General features: G+C 39.0%; 1 protein-coding gene across 1 annotated transcript; it reads right to left on the reverse strand.

The window, feature by feature from the left end:
• Positions 1–12752: 12752 nt before the first annotated feature.
• On the reverse strand, positions 12753–13787 carry LOC122136859 (endonuclease domain-containing 1 protein-like). The gene is made up of 2 exons (XM_042721443.1): positions 13463–13787; positions 12753–13133 (listed from the first exon to the last, which is right to left on the reverse strand). Exons 1-2 carry the CDS (start codon positions 13775–13777, stop codon positions 12753–12755), a joined length of 696 nt encoding a protein of 231 aa, XP_042577377.1. The 5' UTR covers positions 13778–13787.
• Positions 13788–22527: the final 8740 nt, after the last annotated feature.

Genomic DNA, 22527 nt, shown 5'->3' on the forward strand with positions numbered 1-22527 from the left:
TGGAGAGATACCTTAACACTGATTTTTCCTCTGAAACACAAAAACGAAAATTGAAATAAAATATATATTTTATGTTTTGAGAATGGCCAACCCTTCTGGTTTGTGCATTGTAAATACAACAACAACAACAACAACAAAAATATATATAATGTCTTCAAAAAATCTGGGCCCGGCTCCCCAAAACGTTCTTATCGCTAAGTAGTTCTTAACCTATTCCTCTTAACGTTGTTTGAGCTCAAGACGCTAATAGTCGCCGCCACTGTGCAGCAGCTCCTGTGAAATCAGCGCAGGCGCAGTACAAATCAAACTATGGTATGTTGACAAATGCTGTGGCTCAACAATGTGGTTTTATGTTATGGACATTTTAAGACTAATAATAAAAATATGTTCGCAATGGATACAGGCCTAATATTTATGTAAGTTGACTATTTGGCATCAGAACTAATATGGTGGTTGAAGTAATAGCCTAGGGCTATTTCGCACGTATCGTCATTAAAGCGCTTTAAATTGGCAATCATTTTTTGATAATTAAAATCTGGCAAACAATTTGGCTCTAAATGGCTAAGATCTATAAATGGGTAAGCATGGTGGTGTCCAATAAGCTTACCGCCAACTATGGCAGCGCGATTCAACGTAGTCCTTGTATTGAATCAAAAGACAGGCTAGCCGTTTAGTCCATGTCAGTTTTTTTATTCGGCAAAACTTAAGCCCTTTTGACATTTTGCCTGACGTGGCTATATTAAAAAAAATTTACCTCCCAAGACAACTCATTATGGAGCTACAGGGAGCTTCATCAAGGTCGTGGGAGAGGGCTACGGCCTAAGCAAGACCTCGGTGTGGAGGTGCGTCCACACTGTCACCAACGCCCTTCTGCGCCATGCCGGGGATTACATCCGGCTGCCGGCAACATGCCAGGAGGTCCAGGAGGTGCAGCAGGGCTGTCATGCCATTGCGGGCATCCCCAGAGTCTTGGGCCTGGTGGATGGCACACTCATCCCTATCGCCAATCCATCAGTGATTGATCAGGTAGCGCATATCGCTTGAAGGGGATACGCCGCCATAAACGCAGGTTATAGTGGACCATAGGAAAGTGATCTCACCCAGTGGCGCAAGGTGGAAATATAAGGCAGCACCTACCTACGATGCCTTTGTCTGGGCCACTTGCTGCCGCAGAACAAGCGGGATAGAGAGTAAGTTTGGTCAGAGCCTGTTCCTCTGGGATAGTGGATAAATTCTCTGAGAACATACTTATTCACCACAAGTGCTACTAACGGATAAGGAGGGTGGATGATTAGCCAGGGATACCCGTTCGTCTACCCGTCCCAAAAATATCATGTGAACATAGCTTTCATTGACAATTTGATAATTCTAATTAATAGTCTATAATTTTACGGATAACTTAAAACTATGTTAAAACAAATAAATTACTGAACAATTGAGGAATGCTGAGACAGAACGCGGCTGTCTTCTAATCAAGAATGCACCTTCACAAGATGGAAAAATCGATTCTCACAAATCATGCCAATCCAATTCAGCACTTTCACTCTTGGGGATAAGCCACTTGGTAACGCCGAACGTGAAGAGGCAAAGGTTAGCAAAGCCTTCCTAAGGAGCACCTCTCGGGGAACACACTTTAGGAAATACAACTTTGGTAAGATATATCTTTCAGTTTCATTGAGAGTGAGAGCGCATCGGGGAACCGCCCGGTTCTTTTTTGCTTGCTGTCTGTAACGCATGTGCAGTTTCCCAAACCTTAAAAATAGCCTCTAAAACATGTTCATAGATTTGATACTTACTGATGTCTGACCTCTGGTTCGATTAGAAAAACATAAAGTATTTTGATTCAATATATTGTTAAATGAAATAGGTTAAAAATTCTGCAGAGTGAATTATATTTCATAATTTAAAAAAATACATTATTTAGACTCTAAAACAAAAATAAAATTAGCATAACAGCTTCCGGTTTTTAATTACTTATTTATTATTATTATTCTTTTTGGAGTTAAAGGGAAATTCATCTGTAAAATTGGGTATTAGAGACAACTACTAAACTTTACTGGCACTTCTGGCTGCAGCCAACATCTGAAGTGGATTCAAAACCTTTCTTCAAAGCATTGTCCTAAAACCAAAAATGATGAAGGCATTTGTCCTACTTTACCTAAACCTGCCCTTGCAAGTTTGAAACCCTCATAAGACACTGTCCATATGAAAGAGCAAGAGAGATAGACACCTTTATCTTTTCTCTTAACTCTGGGCCAGTTTCGAGCGCTAAAAGAACTACCCCCCAAAAGAGCCCAAAAACCTCCAGCTGACCTGACCCGGTTCCACTTTTGGCCGCGAGGGAAACGGTGTGGCTTTCTACGTTGCCTGGGATTTGAAGCTTATGTCTACCCGGGGTAATCTCCTCTTTTATTCTTGGCTTTATTTCAGCCCACCATATTATTATTTTCACAACATTCATAATAATAACACATTCTCATTTCCATCATTAATCATTATTTTTCACGGAATCATGTTGTATCAGAACGAGACTGCTTGAGGGTTAGGTTGGCTTTGAGAATAAGCGGGAATTCCTCCATCAGCTGCTCCCGCCTCCACAGTTTGAAAGCGACTTCTACTGCCAATCCTTCGACCCAGCCTTCACCACAGGTTTCCTTGATTTTGAGCAAGATCAATTTGGAGGCGAACTAAATCACACTGCCAGATTCGAATACGCAGCAGCAGAAAAAAACATTCACCCTACCTTGAAGAAAGTGACGATTTCATTTCAGGGGAAGTTAATGCTGTTGGGAACATGAGTAAAAAAAATAGAAAACTAGCGTAGCTATTCTTAAACCCTGGACCTCATTATATTGAAATACAAACCCAAACACCAGAAGCAACCTACACTCTCTAAGTGTTCTTTTATTAAAAAGTAATATTTTAGTTAAAAACTTTAAGTGCCATTGTTTAAAAAAATGCTTTATTGACTAACGTTTCATAGACCTTTCAGTTTTTTATGCTTTAGGTAATTCCACGCCATTTCAGTAATTTCCACAGTATTTTCACCTCCTAAAATTACTAGCCCAATTCTATAATGGTACACCACTTACTCAGATGCGGTGGCATTTTCTTTTAATGACTTTATTTATTTCTATTTTTTTTGTGGGGAAATCGTTTTTTTTGAGGAATCTCTATAATTGTAGCCTCATATAAATGGGTCAAGTGACCTTAAAAACAAATATGAATCTTTAACTGCAGCTAGATGCAGCCTTCCATATTGTTGTACATTCATAAATATTTTGATCATCCCTTATTCTTTTTTCCTCATTTTCTTTAAAATAGAATAAATACTTATTTTTAAGCAAAGAATAAATTCATAAAAAATAATTTTAAGCAATTAAAAACCTTTTTTTTTTTTAATACTACAGATTCAACTTTGAATTTAATATTTATTAAACTGACTTTAAACTCTCAGAAGTCTATCCCCAGCCTATAAGTTATGTGCTGTGATAAAGATGTTAAATCCCACCCTAAATCACCTGCAAACGTACAGTAGGCAAGTCATCCCCTAGAGGCACTTGCAGTCCTGCAGAGTTCTAGCTTCAACCCTAATCAAAATGACACTGATCAAGCTTAACAAAATCTCTAGAGATTATTGCCACATGGCAGGCAGTGGAGTAAGCCTTTAGGGTTGGATGCTGAGTCCCCAGAGCACTAATAATCTCAAGACCAACTGCCACCTCCTGACCTAAACCTCAACTTGTATCTTGTATAGTATCCGAAGACCTTGATTGCATGTTAGCTTAAAAAAATTTTATAATTAGATTTTTCTTTTTTAAATGAACAACTCCTGTATAAAATGGGACAGAAACCTTTATATCAAACATTTTGAAATCGTCCACAGCTGAACATGATGCAATGAAAAAAAAAAAAACCCAGAGCACATGAAATGAATGTGCATGCACAAAGTCATTTTCTGATGCAATGAAAAAAAAAAAAACCTGGATAAAACCATACACTAAACTTGTAAATAGTTACCAACATAGCCTAGATTAGGCCCAGACTATGTTGCTAAGTATATAATGTAAATTTGTTAACCCACAGTAACAAATTTTAACCAATTAAAATTAACCCTATTTGTAATTTGTATAAAAAACACGCTAAAAAATAAATTAAGTTTGTGAGAGGAAAAAAATATGTCATGTATAAGTTGCATTTTATTACAGTCAGAAATAATAACAGCAGGCCTAATAATGTTATAATGTACCAACAGGATATTTTTAGTTCACTTTACAACAAATCCTTTAAATTTAACAAATTTATTAGAACAGAACAAGAATTAAAAATATTTAATTCTAATGGATAAATATAATTGCAGTATATAATAATATAGGCTTAGCTATAAACAAACAAAAATAAATTAATAATTTAAAGCGAAACATAAGGTAAGGTTGGGCTTACCTCTCTCATTCGGGACAAATCCAAACATTTCCATATTTGTGATGTTGCCCATTTGAAGCTTAACTATTATGCATTAGGTAAAAATAGGCTTTGGTAGTTCCGGCTTTGATTTCAGTATCGGCGGAAAAAAAAATCATAATTTGCAAAAAAAATGCAAAGCTACTCAACTCCAGATCACTCCACATGTCTCCACCGTTCCAACCCGAAACGCTGGCTGCGCTGTTTTTCCAATGAATATATGTGCATGTAAAGGAGACCAGGCGATCAAACGGCTGAAAATGAAAATACTAAATTTTTGGTCACAGCAAAGTGTTAACAGTTTGAAAAAGAATAATAGAATAAAATAATAATAACAGAGTTAATAAGAATTATTTCTAAATGCTGGACCATTCTCATTTCGCTCTGCAAATGGAACCTGAAGATTTTTTTAACCAAGACTGAACCTGTCAGGACGCTGGTTTGATCATCAGCCCTTCTGTTGTATATGTCTTGTTGAATTCCACTCACTCTGCCTTCACAGCTGCACCTTATTCTGGTTAGTGCTCCAGCTCTCCTCGCCACACACACCTGTCTCCCAATTTGCGCATTGATTTTCTTCACTGCTTATGCTTCTCTCTTTCTGTGCTTTCTCTGTCAGTGTGTCTTGGCTACATAAGTTTCCTCACTGCCATACAAGACTCTTTTTGCTCTGGTCAGGTCCTAGTTTTTCTTTTGCTATGTTTGCTTATTTAATCTTGTTTTTTTCTTTTAGGCGTGCCCAGTTCGATACGCTTGAAGTTTAGTTTTGGATTCCTTACCTGGTTGCTGATTGTCCGGCATTTGTTTTGGACTATTACTTTTCTTTTTGTTTCCAATAAATTTGACATGCCATGGACCGTTAGCCAGCCAAGTCTCGGGCTTACTGGAAACTGTTAAGCGGATGGGGCTGGGCGTAACCTAGTGTCGCCGACCACGGACGTTCTTCATCACCCCTGAACCACGCATCAACAATCCTCCCAATTATTCCGGTGAGCCTCACGAATGTCGATCGACTATTATCAATGTGAGGTGATTTCTTGCAGCCCTCACTTATATACCTCAGATTCAGCCAAAGAGTAGGCGTTTGTCATCTCCCTTCTTACCCGGCGGGCTAGGGAACGTTTTGCTGTGTGGGCTGCTTCGAAGCAGCATGTTGTATGGAGTTGACGGCTTTAAAGCAGAGTTTATCAAGATATTAGAGCCGCTCAGCTCGGTAAAAAAGAGGCATCGCTGACTGTTAGCAGCACTTCATCAGGAGACGTTCGGTGGCGGACTTAGCTATCGAGTTCGCCTCTTGCTCGCGTCAAGTAAGTGGAATGGCGCAGCACTGGCAGCAGCAAGGTTCACGGAAGGCCTGGAAGATGAGATAAGGGATGAATGTGCTCCGATCTTCTGAACATCTAGATGAACTTGACCCGCAGCTGTCGTTTGAATGTCCGGCGGGGATCTTGTCCCAGGAGAGCTCAGACTTCTCCACTCTTGCCTTTTGTCAACCCTGTGTCTGCCGCGCTACAGGGTCCGATACTCCGTTCCATCTGGAACCGCCGGGTTGGGCAGGTACCAGTTATCTGCAGAGGAGAAACGAAGCGTCTGTCAAAGTTATGCCTCTACTAGAGCGCCCTGGACATTTTGCTTCTTCCTGTCCGTAGAAATAGCGGCTTCGCTAGTAAGCAAGTACTGGCGAACACTACTTCCACCCGTCTACTGGTTCAGCTCTATGATTCCAGTCTCAGTCAGTTATGAAGGGGCTGTTCATCAACTCTCTGCTCTCTCATTGATTCAGGAGCCGAGGGAATTTTATTGAAATTTTCTTGGGCTTTGAAGAAGGGCATTTCTTTTCAATCTCTCTCTCACCATCCTTACTGTCCAGCTTTGGATATTACGAACTTACCACGCATTTCTGGTACAGTTCCATTACAATTAATTCACGTCTGTTAATCATAGAGAGAAATAGTTTCTTTATGCAGGAGGAACTCACCCCTCACTCCGGTGGTCTTAGGTCACCATCCTATCATGGAGTCCCTATTGTCATGCCCATTGTCTTGTGTCTGCCTTGTCTTCTGTCTCTTCTTTTCCTGTGTTGCAGGAGGAACCGGTCGATCTCTCTCAGGGTTCTAGAGGTCTACCATGATTTCTTGATGGTTTTCAGTCACTCCCGGACCGCGTCTCTCCTCCTTCACACCTCCCTATGATTGTGCTTATCCAATCTTCTCCTGGCACTTCCTCCGCCTAAGGGCCGATTGTTCTTCTTGTCCGGTCGAAAGAGGCTGACCATGGAAAAGTAATCTGTCTGAGTCTGGCGGTGTTATTGTGTCGTCCTCCTCTTCTCCAGCGGTGAGGGTTCTTCACCCCGTGAAGAAGGATGGTTCCCTTAATGTCCTTGCATATTCGATTACCGAGGGCTGAATGACATCACCATTAAGATAGGGTATCCCCTACCTTTGATGTCATCAGCCTTGCAGAGATCCTGCAGGGGGCAAGGTACTTCACAGAAGTTGGACCTAGCCATAACGCCTATCATCTGGTTAGTTTTAGTACAGGGTCCTTTCCTTCGGTTTGATTTTAATACACCCACGGGGCATTTTTAGTACAGGGTCCTTTCCTTCGGTTTGACTAAATGCCGTACGGCCGTCTTCCAGGCAACTCGTCAATGGCGTGCTGACGAGACATGATCAACAAATTTGTCTTTGTGTATCTGGATGACATCCTGATTTTTTTCTCGTTCACTCAGGTACACATTCAGCGCGTCAGGCGAGTGCTGCAGCGGTTGCTAGAGAACCAACTGTTTGCTAAGGCGGAGAAGTGTTCCTTCCACAAACCAGTCAGTTCGTTCTTAGGCCACATCATCTCGGTGGAGGGGATCTGCATGGACCCTGCGAATGGTAGAAGGCGGTCTCTGACTGGCCCACACAACCGAAAATCTCTGCAAAGTTTTATTGGATTTGCTAATTTCTACAGGCGGTTTTTATCCGTAATTTCGGCCAGGTGGCGGCTCCTCTGACAGCATTAACCTCCACAAAGAAACCGTTTTGCTGGTCTTTAGCTGCTCCAGGCAGCCTTTGATGAACTTAAAGGCGGTTTTCATCTGCCCCCTATTTTAATAACTCGGACCCTACCCCGGCAGTTTATTGTGGAGGTTAAGAAGGCTCTGTCGAAGCGGTTTATCTCAATGATCCCCCTCTTGACAATGACAAAAAAAATACGCTTGGCGCTGCATAAAGATTTGTCCCCCACAGAGCGGAACTGCGACATCCGGCAACCCCGTGGAGTTGCTGGCTGTCGTGGCCTGGCCTTAGGGGAGTGGCGCCACTGGTTGGGAGGGCTCGGCGGGCGTTTTCACAGTCTGGACCCGACCACGGAACTTGGAATATATCCAACAGCAATAAACTGACTAAATTCCAGGCAGGCTTCGCTGGGCACTTTTCTTTGGTGGCTTTAATTTTTACCCTGTCTTACTGACCAGGCTCAAAAACGATAAAGCTCTGGTGCACTCTCCACGTCAGTTCCACGGCTCCGGAGGATGCAGCTCCACCAGACACCATTCTTTCACCTGGTTTGGGCCAATGGTGGGGTCAAATCTAGGGCATCGAGGAGCGTGTCAGGCGCTGGCTCAATCGAGGAGAGCAGAGGTGTGCGGAGGGCCAGTGGGTGCGGCTGTTTTGTTCAGGAGTTGGTTCTACCAGAGGAGTTCTGGAGTGGGGAGTCCGCACCTCCAATCTGGTCTGTCACCCAGAAGTGAGAGGGCATTGGCTGCCATTAAGTGGCGTTTTTGGTGGCCAGGCATGTGGGGGGAGGTTCATGGTTTGTGGTGCATGCTGCTGGGTCTGTACCCAAAAGTAAGTCCTCTAGTTCTGTACCCGTGGTTTGCTCCAACCTCTGTCCCATCGCCCCTGGTCTCATATTGCACTGGACTTTGTGTCTGGTTGCGAGGTCAGTGGCAATACAGTTAATCCCTCACTATAGTGGACCTTTTTCCAAGGCAGTTCACTTTATCCCTCTCCTAAACTTCCCTCTGCCAGGGAGACTGCTCAGGCGGTAAGTGGACATCTTTCCGATCCATGGTCTTCCCGGAGGGCGTGGTTTTCTGACCGGGGACAGTTAGTCTCCCACTTCTGGAGGAGTTCTGTCGACAGATTAAGGTGCTTTAGCCTGTGATCGGGATTTCACACCCTGAATAGCGGCCAGACCCGGCTGATGCGAACCAGGACCTTAGGAGGACCGTGGCTGTCTGGCTTAGCAAAATCCCTCATCCTGGTGCCGGCAAACTACGTGGGTTGAGTATGTGCGCAATACATAGGCCGATTAATGCGTTTACTGGATGATCTCCTTTTTTTGCTTGTCTGGGATATCAGCCCCCTCTGTTTCCTTCATACCCAAGTTCAAGCTCGCGGTTCCCTCAGCTCAGGCATTTATCAGTCGATGCCGGGTAGGACCCGGGAGGAGGGCCAGGGAAGCACTTCTGAGAACTAGGGTAGTTCCCGTACGCATTCCATACCTGGATTCTTAGTCGGGCTGAGGCACCCAGATACATCTGTGGGCAAAAGGTATGGTTTGCTTATTTAATCTTGTTTTTTCTTTTTGATGTACCCAGTTCCCGTACGCAGTTCAGTTTTGGATTCTTTACCTGGTTGCTGATTGTCATGCATTTGTTTTGGACTATTGCCTTTTCTTTTGTTCAATAAATTTGACGACTCACTTGAATCTGCTCTTGGGTCCCTTTTCTCCCCAGCAACCCTAACAGAACCGAAATGAAAACATTTTAGCTTTTAATCCATATATATATATATATATATATATACCTATATATATATATATATATATATATATATATATATATATTAATGACTGTTTAATAACAATAGTATGCATAAGAGCCTTTGTGTAAAGTTTTCTTTTAATTTTTAATGATTAGACTGTAGCCTAAGACTATCCCACGTTTTGAAATGAACTCACGGTAAATTTTCTAATGGTTTTAAAGGGTGTTACAATGTTATATTATAATGTTATTGTTGTTTTACTTCATCCTTTCATCTCTGTTTACAAACCAACATTTTACAATTACATTCAGTTCGCAATCCGTCCCTTTGCACCACCTGGTGGTAGTTTCTTGAATAATTTTAACACGCGACTGACTTGCATATGTTTTTAATCTAGATTTGAACTGTCACCGAGTAGCGGTAATACCCATTCTGGTTGTCCACCTATTGTACAAGGCCATGAGATGCATTATGTGAATGTTTGACAAAAGAGATATGTTTTTAATCTAGATTTGAACTGTCACCGAGTGTCCGATATATATATATATATATATATATATATATATATATATATATATATATATATATATATATATGAAGTATATTATAGAAAGAAATTTGCTGATAGCTCTTCCACCATCTGGGATGAAAGTTACAACAAATGAAGAAGTGAAACTCCATGTTTCAGGAAAAAAAAAATTGTGTGCCTCACTTCTTGAAAAAGAAAAAAGTTTTATTTCTTAGAGAAAGTTTTTTCTAAGAAAAAATTATGGCAACAAAAATACAAGTTTTTTTTGACCATTTACAGCCTCAACTACACAGATCCACTACATTTCACAAGATTCATGTTTACTCCATGAACACACTAGGAAATATATATATTGAATATATTACATTATTTATACATATATATATATATATATATATATATAGCGAACCAGTAACACTTTTAAGTAGGTATAGTGTAATTAAGTACTTATAAATCATTTGCAAACTAGTTAATTAATAGTGTACACTGAAGTTAATACTTTAATATACTATATACAAATAAAAGTGAGTTCTTTGTTATGTCATTATCACTGTAATTAACACATTATTATTTGTTTAATTAACCTCATATGCAGAGATGGAAACTCGAGTCTGGTGACTTCGGACTCAAGTCGCCCTTAAGTTGCATAAATAAAGACTTGGGACTTGAAATGGACTTTAACTGAACTGCTGAGCTAATTTATCTATTAATATTAAATGTTTGAGATGTTTAAAACAAGTAGAAAATAGATTTCATGGCATAGTGTTATTTTACTCAACCCGAAATCAGGGTTGTTTCAACATTAGATAAAATACCAGCTGTCAACTTTAGAACTTTTATAACTGTCGCTTTGCTGTGCTGCTGTTGCCTATCTATGTCATAGTGTAACCTCCCCAGGTCCTCGCTCTTGTTCTGAGTGGGTCGATTGTTCTGAGTTTTGCACTTTGTTTGGGACTATGTGGCATTTGAAGTGGTTGAGTTATGTTGTGTTCCAATCCATGAAAGGACTATTTTGGTTTGCTGCATTTTACACTACTACTCTGCTGCATTGTAAAGCGCTTTGACTCTGGGAAGGCACACTATATAAATTAAACTTGTTATTTGTGTGTTACATATATATTAACAGCAGGTTCATCATTAATGGTCAATTTATCACTTCATTAAACTTGACATTTTCTGCTAATGTAACTCAGTGCAACATCAAGATTGACTGAGCGAGTTGAAAAATTGTTTTTACACTGGGGCCAGGAAGCATTTTTACATGTGAGAGTAAAAGCATTTTTACATGTGAGAGGAAAAATTTCCACTGAATTGCAATTTGTATCTACATTGCTGTAATACAAACATAAAATATGGATTCACTGCATATTTGAGTCAGTCCAAAAATGTGTTCTACACAAATTCTCCATTAGTATTTGGTTGTGATTTAACTCTCCAGTTGGACTCTTTCATTGAACAGAGCTCATTTTGTCCACTCTGTGAAATGAAGACCCTGTACATCACACGATAATACGGTGTTAACGTGTTTTATTATTTTACAATGCTATTCTTTATGATGTTTAATGATCAGAATTTCCGTTTCAGTTTTCCAATCTCACTATGACAGAATGATTTTTATAATCATGTTTTGTGTCTACAAACTGGTTTCCATTTATTGATTTTTTTTCTTCAGCTACAGTATGGTTGAATTCACAGGCAATAACTTTATTGCTACTATAACATTGTTGAAGGTTATTTACAAATCCAAATGTAAAAAAAAAAAAAAAAACAAGAAGAGGAAGTAGGTGTTATTAGGTTAAGTAGATGGGTTAAAACAATCATACATGTAAATCGGTTTTAGTTATTATGTGGTTAGTCCAAGTTGTCCCATGATAAACATTTTTTGAACTCTTTGCACAGTAATTCCAGCTGCCATCAGTGGTGTTGCACCACAGGCAAGCTTTGCCAGGGTAACCCACATGGGGTGATCAGGCTTGCAGGTCTTGTCGTTTGACAGCTGAGAAGAGTATTCCCATCAGAAGTACAGCAAGAGTCCAGTTTTTATCTATCTGTGTAGCACCATGGGTCATTTTTATCGTATTTGTGGCACAGGCGTAGTTGCTGCGGCAGTAATTTTCCACATCTTTAGCCCTACTTCCCCACAGCGGGGGGCTGCAGTATTCCCAGGGACTTGTCGTTTATGAAACACCAGTAGTAGTCTTTCCCGTATGTGGCACAGGGTCTGTGATCGTCTCGACATCTGTTTTCCTTTAGCCGTGATAAGTGAGTCACTGGGGTGAGCACTCTATCTGTGTCTTACCTGAGGTAACAACGGTAGCCCCTTTAGTTGTTCCTGGTACAGACAGGGAGTGGAGCAGCACGATTTGCTTTTGCTTTCTTGTGTAACACACTGTACATTGGTAACCATTATTCCCCCAAACCGCTGCATGGCGACCCATCAGCTGAAGTCTTGCCATCAACAATTTCTCTGGGACCAGCCGACATTCAATAAGATTCAGACCCCTCAGACACTTGCCTTTTTTGTTTATCAGATGTGTGACGTTTTTTGACATCAGTTACAGCACAAGATGTTTAGGCGAATGTTGCTGTCACACCAAGAACTGTAGGTGTGTTTGAAGGACCTGTACCAGTCAAGTGTTGCTGTCAGTTCAGTAATTGTAGGTGTGTTTGAAGGGACCTGAGTCTTTGGTGTGCTGGTAATTTAATTCGAGCAAGTAAGCTGTTCTGAGCACTTTTGGACATTTGAAGTCTTTGGTGTGCTGGTAATTTAATTCGATTTAAAAATTGATTTTTAGCCTCTTCAGATGCTGGTTTGGCACTAAAAACATCATCATGAAAAATCTTAACTGGTTGGATTTGATGGTTTAGATAGCTGCTTTATTAATCTCTGAAATAAACAGGGAATGAACTTTTATATTAAATTCTGGCTGGTTTACTCCGATATATCCAAAGGAAAAAGACTTCTTTGTGTTCATAACAAAAAAACAAACAGATGTCAGAAGAAACTATAACGAACTTTTAAAATCCCTAAATCCGCTTTGTGGTATTTTGTCCTGACCAGGTACAGTACCTGTGACAATGTAGGCTGTCGCCTCTTTATTACCACTCTTTAGGCTGTCCATTAAAAAAGTTTTTAAATAACCCTCCCAGAGCTTCCAATGAATGCGGTTGAAGCAAGCATCCATAGGAGCAGCATTAGTCAGTGTAAATGTCGCCTCACGGTCGTCATCGCATTGGAAACTGTTGGGATACAGATGTCCGCGATCATATCCTGTGTTATCATAGTCACTGTTGATGGCTTGTGTCTTTTTTAAATCATCTTTTTTGTTTTTTAATTCCTTTGCTCCCTCAAGCATCATGTGATCAGGTTCAGTTCTAGAAATAAGCTACAGAAGAAATATTGTGTTAAAACAGTTTCTTCTAGTAGGCTACGTCCTATGGAAATACACTTTTTATGGGAGCAAGATTTTATTTATTTGCACTCCCTCCCCACACAAAAACTATGTGGACATTTTTGAATGTTAATTGTACAGTTTGCTCTATTAGTAACGATTGATGACGTTCCATCAGTTCATCATACAATCTAATATGTTAAAATACTTCTCTGCAATGACAAAAGAAATGACCAAAGCATGAATCAAATTATTCAACAGCTTTTCTTTACAAAATGTCTAAAATGATCATTAAATATTTTGATAGTACAAGATACTCTTACCTGTGGCTCTATGTGCCATGATTGTGATGAAGTACCGGAGCATTTAGGGTCAAATTTGTAAGCACTGTACAGTGGAATTTTTTCAAAAGTAGAATAGAGAGTTGCATAAAGAATGCGGTTTATTTTTTCTTTTTTGTTATTCTCGGATTGCAATGTCTGACAGATTTTTTTAGCATTCTGATCCATCCCTTGTGGTTCTTTGCCTTTGTAGAAAAACTGGTTACACCCATTAAAGCTATCGACCACTTTCGCCTGAACATTAAAATTGCTCAGCGGAAAACAAGTGAGCAAACACAGAAGAAACATGATCTGCATTGTGTCTCCTGTTACAATAGCATGTGAGCTTTAAATGTTACTGTTTTTTTTTTTTTTGGGGGGGGGGGTTTGTGGGGGGTTGTGAGAATAGAGGAATGAGGAACAAAAATCTATTTCAAGAACAGTCAAATGTGCAGAACTTATAGTTTAAATCTAAATATTTTTTGCTATTGTAGTTACACAGCAACATTAACACTACTCAGTGTCTGTCTACAGAAAAGTAAATACAGAATGAGTAAGTAAAGGTGTGTTCATGCCATATCTTAATAATTACGTTGTTATGAGATATCAACTTGTAAAAGCATTCACGTCTTTGTAGAAATGGTAATTATGATTGTACCACCTGACCACCTCAGATTCATTAGCTGCTACGTTTAGGCACTGATAGTGGGATATAGTCCGAGTCCAAGGGTGTGAACAGCTCCAAGAAGAACGTCACGTGTTGTCATCTCAAAATTATGACAGGACGTTGAATTCAGTAAATGTAAGTAGATAATGAACTGATTATTTAAGTGAGGATTGACCATTAATAATGACAACTGCTGTTAACAAGCAGAATAACTGAAGGAGTGATGAACAAGAACAGAAAAAAAGAGAGCAGCAGAAACACAAGAATAACAACTAAGGGTGTGTTCACACTTGTAGTTTGGTTCTCTTGGTTCGTTTGGTCCAGACCAAAAAAGAAAACAATGCATTTGGTCCTGGTCCACTGAGCGCTCACACAGGCATTTTTGACAAATCAAAAGGTGACACTCGAACCTAAAGGGTGACACTGTGATACGTCCACAACCTGATTGGTCGGACTGAATGATGTATATTTCAAGATGAAACTCACAGAACACCCCAAATGAAAGCTGTGTTCGACTTAAAGCAGCGATGTGCAGAGCGATCAGTGTATGACATCAAAGTACCCATTCACTGATCGGTCTGCTCAGCGCCGCTTTAGTCAGACACAGCTTATCACAGCCGTGAGGAGAAAGAGAAGCACTGGGGTGAAATCGCCTCAGTTTTGAACGTACCGGCTGAGTGCAGGAAGCTGCTAGCTATAATCATAAATATCAGTGACGATCTGTTGCATGAGATCACGTGAGGGTGCTGCCTCTGGCATGATAATCTCAATAATATCTTGTAGTGTGCGATGCGCCATGATTTTCATTTCTTGTAGTGTTTAAGATTGGAGGAAGATTAATCTGCAAAAATTCGTCCTTATGTGTGTGCTGCAACCAGATTTAATAATCGGTTAGGATTTTAAAACTCCTGTAGTGTGTGCCAGGCTTTAAATCCTACATTATCAAACATGTTTGATATTAATCAGGGCGGCCTCTGATTTGTATGCGAGCTGATCGGGAGGTGCAAGATTCGATCGGGTTGAATGCCTCACATTACCAGATAATCTGCATCGAACATAAGGGACCGATCGAGGTGCAGAACAAGATTTTTGCTCCAATTCTCAGTGAGGGGGAAATCGGGTCTAAATAGGCTAAAAAAATCTGGGCTAAATAGGGCTAAAAAATTCTGTAGTGTGAGCCAGGCTTTAATGTTATTTTAAGGTTAGAATAATGTCCCTGAACCATTCTTTCAACTTTATTTTTTATTAACTCAAGGTACAACCACATAACAATAATGTAAATTACAAAAAGTCATTATATAACGTCATGCTTAAAAGAAAAATGGATTTAAAAGTTATAAAAAATTGTTCATAACAAATTTATGGTAATAATATAGTAAAAACCTTAAAAGAAAACAACAACAAATATTCTCATTAACATTTAGACTTAATTACAAAATTAAACTTAATCAGTTGGGAAATATGAGTGTGTGGTGTTGACAAACTAGCAGGTTCAGTCTCTTCATACTCCGTCTGTAAAGTGAACAGATTGACTGATGTTACTAAAGCTGATTTATAATTCCATTAACATTTAACAATAACAGTGTGGCTACTCCATAAAAGTTAACCCTTAAGTTATTTCGGGTAAGTATTATAAATCTGTACAGTACATTTTAAATAAAAACATGATCAAATGTAGTTTACAAATGTTATACAATGGAAAGGTTCACAACACACTGTAAAGGATTACACCTGAAAATGAAACCTTTATCATCAGTGAGAGGAAAATAAAATAACATGCAGCAAAACTTCTGTACCTGCTAAACTCATTTGACTTTTTTTCATGGTACTAATTTGCCCTTCACTGAAAGTAGAAATACACTACTTTCATTGTAAATTGTATAAATAAATTCTGAAATCATTTGATTATTAAAATTATTTTTAAAAAAAAGTGTAAACCAGAGTTTGGCATTAACCCTTGGTCTTTGTACATATCCGCTGGACAAAAAACCCAATTATTCAAATTTCCCAAGCAAAAATGTTACTTGACCAGAAATAGATTATTATTATTATTTTTTTTTTTTTGTGGTGTAAATATAATTTATTCTAAAACAATATTCTTATCAGTGTTCTAGCAACTTATTTACATATTTTAATAAGCGTTTTTACCTATAAAAGCTCATTATTCTCTAACCATATTACTGCAAACATGTAATTCATTCTTAAATTTGATAAAGGAACATAAATTAAATTTAGAACAATAATACAATCAAATTAAGGCATTTACAATGGAAAAATAGCAAATACAATTAATGTTATAAGATTAATCCTTTAAAAAATTTTAAATATACAAATAGAAATGATACTTTTAAAATTTACTAAACTAGGTGGTGGCTGCCATAGCATACAGAGCAAGTAACAAACTGCTGAGATGCACAATGGCTCTGATGTGATCTGATTTTGGAACACTTTTTTTTTTAATCAGGCTATGCCTCTTCAAAAAATCCACCTCTTCAAAAAATCCACGCCTATCAAAAAACGTTAATATTTTTTTTGTGCCCTGTACACATATTCATCATGAATATGTCATTCCTAGAAATGCATTAAGTCGACATAAAATGACCATATTTATTAACTTGATGGGTTTCACAGACACACAAACTGGAAATACATTACAAGGGTAATGTCATCTGCATCTTGCATTTCATCCCAAATTTAACATGGAATGTACCAGAAATTATAGTAACAAAAAAAAATTTATAATAATTCTCAAAATGTTGCCATGTACATGTTGTGTGCTGATAAAACTGTTTGCATGACCTCAGTCAGGGATGAAAACTTGTTTGGTAAAACAGGTGTTTCTGGAATATGTAATGTTACTGAACTATTTAGGTAACAAAACAAAAACACATTTCGTAAAACCTCTTAAATGTTTGTATCCCACAGAATAGAAAAAGTAATTAGGATTAAGAAAACATGCCATAATTTCTTGAATGTTACTCACCTTTGAATCACGATGAGGAGCATTACTTCAGGGTTTCTGCAATGTATTCTTCAAACACCTTTGACTTGTACGTTCGGGTGGGCAACTTTTGACAAACCTCTGAAAAGAAGTTTACAAAATCTTGGTTTAGTACTTTGTCAATAAAAATGTTTGGAAAACCAGTATATGGAACCTCAAAGAAAGAAAAAAAATCATGTTATGACATTTTTAAGGAACATTAGTCCTGATTTACGTACACCAATGCTTTAACATTTACTAAATACAGGTGAGCAGATCACTGAAACCACAAGAAAGCAGCCAGAAATACATGTGACTGACCACATAACATTGTATGGCTGTGTGCAAAATATCAATACATCAAGATGTATCGTCACATAATCCTTGGTGATATGAATGAATGTTTAATAAAATTTAAAATTGTTTATTGCACATACCATGGTCATTTGCTAGTACTGAAAACTTACGAATGATCACACTGCAAATGTCAAGGTCTTGAAATTTTCTTTTCCCCCTCCTTCCCTTCATGCTGTACTGAGACCAAACGCTGTTTGATCCAACTACGCGCAAATACCTGCGGATGGGTGGATTCTCCAGGGGATTTGCCTCCTTGGAGGCTTAACAGACGTACCTGTTAAAAAATAAATTATTACTTTGGTACAGATAGCTACTTTCCTTCCTAATCCTTGTATCACTGTGTGGATGAGAGTTGCATTTAAAATAGCTGAGAAGTAAGTTTGAGACTAGTAAGAAAACTACCATGTTTCCCGGAAAACGAGTTGCACCAGGTTTATACACTTAGGTCCATCTATATTTGAACACTGACACAATTTTCACAATTTTGGCTCTGTATGCCACCAGAATAGAATTAAAGTTAAATAGATGAAATTGAAGTGCAGACTTTAAGCTTTAATTTAAGGGATTGAACAAAAAACAATATATTCATATATTATTTAATATATAATATTTCATATTTTGTGGAGAATCCTTTGCAGGGAATGCCTGCCTTAAGTTTGGAGCTCCTGGACATCACCAGAGACTGGGTTTCTTCTTTTGTGATGCTTTGCCATGCCTTTACTGCAGCAGACGTAAGTTGTTGTTAGTTTGTGGGTCTTTTTTTTTCTTTAGTTTTGTCTTTACAAGTGAAATGCATCCTCAATCGGGTTGAAATCGGGAGATTGACTTGGCTATTGCAGAATATTCTACTTTTTTTACCTTTAAAAACTTAAACTTAACTTTTGCTGTATGTTTTGAGTCATCGTTCATTTGTAAGCGCCGTCCAATCAATTTTGCTCCATTTGACTAAATGTGGGCAGAGAGTATATCTCTATACAGTTCAGAATTCTTCCAGCTGCTTCTGTCCTGTCACGTCATCACTAAACACCAGTTACCCAGTGCCACTGGAAGCCATGCACACTCATGCATCACACTGCTCCACCATGTTTCACAGATGATGTTGTGTGCTTTGGATCATGAGCTGCTCCGAGCCTTCTGCATACTTTTTTCTTTTCTGCATTTTTTTGTAATCAACATTTATTATAAAAGGCACAATATATTTTAAATATATTTCAAGCAAAACTGAAACTGGAATCTCTCATTCAGCACAAAACCAAATGTTTTTCAACTTTGTTCTGTAAAATTGGTCGCTAAATTATTATGTAAACAAGGCTTTATTCTTAACTCTTGGCCCAACTTTCAGGTAAAACACTATCTTTCAAATGCGCAAAAATTGATTGTACAACAGTTTTAATTTGAGACGCACCAATCGACTGGCCAGAATCAGATGGTTTTCCACATGATCTCATACATTAGCCTAACTCTGTCTGTTTTATTTATTTTTAACAAACCATATTATAGATGTGCATGTGTCATCAGATATGAGATATACACTGGTGCAAGTGCATGTGGAGAACGGTACGGTTAATTTTTCCAGAGAACCCGTTATACCCCTAGTTTTCAATCCAAATTGATATGTTATGTGCTCTTTGCAATAGTTTTGCATACTTGAAATATATTACATTATATGCATCACAGCACATTACAGGTGATATAAAAAACCACAAGTAGTGTTTTGGAAAATCCAGGAGATCAAGTCAGATAATCTGCTGTTAAGTTTACTTACAGTTTTTTTCATGTATTCACCGTCTTTCATCCTCAAGCACAAATCCTCCAGTTCCTGTGTGCTCTGGCAAAGATTAAGCTGAAACTCAGAATTGTCGTTTGACTGGGTAAAACTTCTTAAAAGAGCTTTTCAATGGCTGACATCCTTTGTTCCATTTTGTCAAGTCGAATGTTCAACTGACTCCCCCTTCAAGTTTCTTCAACCCGTGTTGTTGTCTGAAATGTGCAGTTCACATGTTAAGATGCAGAAGAGAAGCAGGTCGAAAGAACTGTACCTGTCAGAAATGTATCTACATTTAATTGATTTAATTTAATTTAATCAATAGTATTTGTATTAAAACTATATTCACTGAATGTAATATAAAAAAATTGAGAATCAAATGCAATTGAGAGCTTGAGAATCGAATCGGGACATCTGAATTGATACCCAGCCCTAATGTCACTGGATTACCACATGAATTTATTCTATAATACTGACATCAAAGTAAATGTTACAGAATTACTATATTTACATTTTATATAAGTCCCTGTTATAGACCACAATAATACAGAAGATAAACACAACAGTGGGACCTCTGTTATACATTGTGTAAAACTGTACAGCATGACAGTTCTTTTATACACTGTAAAATTTAATATAGCATAATATATTTTTATAGTATTATAATTTCTGAAGGATCATGTGACACTGAAGACTGATGTAATATGCTGAAAATATACATCAAATATCATCAAAATTCAACTTGGTGGGCAGAAGAGACATTGAAAAAATCTTACCGACCACAAACTTTTCAATGAAAGAAAACATTTAACTTGTGCTCACACAAACTGGTTTCCCTGGCTGATGCAGGAACATCTTCAGCCAAATCAGCTGAAAATGAGAAATACAATATCAAGTTTATGAAAATATTATACATTTTTGCAAGCTTGAAAACTCCAGGAGGCCATACATGCTGCTTGTCATCGATCAGTGATGTGCATGCCTTTGTGTGAGTGTGAAACGTAGCCAGCATTGACTAAAATGATTGTCCAATAACAAGCAATAGTCGAGTGACGTGAGAGGACAGCGTCAAAATGTGTGTCACTTCATCCGAAGAAAGCGCAGTATGCGCAGCTGGACCTTATGGTACATGCAGCGCTGACCACACAAAATAGGGCACTGCATGGCTCATATTCTAAAAGATGTAAGGGACTCGACCGGCTAGTCAGTGGTCTCAGGCCGATCATGCAGAAAAAAAAAACGTCTGATTCCGGTCTACTGTTTCTGGTTGGTGCATCTCATCACATGGAACACTACTGCCTTTTTATAATTTCTGAAAACTGATATTTTGTGTATATGAATGATAAATACAAGGCATTTTAGTTTGTTTGAATTCAAAAACCACGGACTGGACTTCAAATGTTTTGAGGTGTGCAAAAACATCTAAACATATTTATATTATTATTATTATTTTCACATAATAAAAGCTTTGTTGCATTCCGACTTCACGACTGAACCTTTTATTTCGCCTGGGAGAAACCAAACTAACTAAGAATTTCTGAAAAAAAACGATAAAATTACTCATAATAAGAATAAACCCAACTATTTGTTGTTTCAGATTCATTAATACAACAACTAAATCCTCCCGATGTACCTACGATGGCGCCGCAGGCGGCTGCTTCAGGGCTTGTTCTATCCAGTGTTTGTACTGCTTTTGTTTGTCAAACCGATCAGTTTTTTCACCAGGGATGAAACTGCTGAACATTCGCCAGAACACACCAGAAAAATATTTTACGGATTTCAAATTACTTCGGACGTTTTACTGAACATTGGGATCGGTGGAGCAGCTGGCGCTGATCAAATGCTTCAAAAAGCAGCAAACGGGGGAACAGCGGAGCTGGTGCGCTCGTTAGAGACTCAGGAAGCGCGGGATTTCGTCAGGGGGGAACACCGTTGCCTAAGCATTCCATCTGGCAAAATCTTGCTCTCTACCCCAAACAAAACGGAACGAACTACTGGCTGCTTTCACAGGGACAAATAACGGATTTCTCACACTCTGCTGCTCTGTGTTTCACGGAATATCTGGCTCAATGATGCCATACGGGAACAGCGCGCTCCAATCTGCCGGACTCTTTCAGCTTGTTCAGAGCGGGACCGCGACAGCAGAAATCAACCGGGGAAATCGAGCGGGCGGTGGGACGTGCTTGTACATCATATGAACTGGTGCAGTGCACAGATGTAACTGTGTTAAGTAAAACATTAGCTGCTCAGATCTCGAAGTGCTTTTTGTCAACTGCAAGCCGTTCTATTCGCGCGGCGGAGCTTCAATCGTTCATTCTGAGTGAGTGTTTACATCCCTCCGCACGCCGCACGTAAGCCTGGCTTTACAGAAACTCAGCTGACCAGATCACAGGAGAGCCAGAACAACAACACCCGGACTCTGTTTTAATCATTCTTGGGGACCTGCCCTTTAATAAAGCCAAACTAGGCAGGGACAGCGATGTTTACATGTCCACCAGAGACAGTAATATATTTGATCCACTGTTACACCACAATAAAGGATTGCAATCCACTCTGTTCCACGAGCAGCATTTGGGACTGTCTGATACACTGTTGGTTCATCTTATACCAACCTACAGGCAGAAACTTAAATCTGCTAAAAAACCTGTAGTAAAGGGACTGTAAAGAGATGGACCAACGAAAACAGAGCAGGGATTTACAAGCTTGTTTTGACCTCATGGCGTGGGAGTGTTTTTGAAGCTGCTACCACCCGATTATGGACAAACTCACAGAGACCGTACACCTCCTATATTAGTTTTTGTGAGGATATATGTTTTCCTACCAGGACTTAGTTAACATTTCAACAACGATAAGCCCTGGTTTACAGCAAAACTCAGCAATCTTCGTCAAGGCCAAAGAGGATGCCTACGAGCATGGGCGGACAGAGTCTTGTATAATCAGGCCCAGCGAACCACACACTGAACAAAGAGATACGAGCGGCTACACCCAAGAGACCTACTCTAAAAGTTGGAAGACCAGTTTACATTCCAACAAACCCCCTCAACTTCAGTAAGGAAAGGGGACCGGAGAGCCATTACCACACTACAGAGACACCATTACCCCTGCCCTGAGGCTAATCAATGACTTCTATACGAACCTGAATGGGTTTTATTGTAGATTTGAAACCCCCCAAAAACCCATTTGATCAATCTCTCTACACAAACCGTTATTCAAACACTTCGCTTGCAACAGACACCTCTCCACACCTCCTGCTCTTCAATCAGTGAAAACGATGTGCGCCAGGGTCTTCACGGAAAGAA

The sequence above is a fragment of the Cyprinus carpio genome, chromosome B3 (genome assembly GCF_018340385.1).
Source record: "Cyprinus carpio isolate SPL01 chromosome B3, ASM1834038v1, whole genome shotgun sequence".
NCBI classification, from domain to species: Eukaryota; Metazoa; Chordata; class Actinopteri; order Cypriniformes; family Cyprinidae; genus Cyprinus; species Cyprinus carpio.

Excerpts from the sequence above, each read along its gene's own strand:
- LOC122136859 (XM_042721443.1), bottom strand. The coding sequence starts at position 13,777 with ATGCAGATCATGTTTCTTCTGTGTTTGCTCACTTGTTTTCCGCTGAGC. Across the intron at positions 13,134-13,462 it reads CATGGCACATAGAGCCACAG|CTTATTTCTAGAACTGAACC; the intron begins GTAAGAGTATCT and ends TTTCTTCTGTAG.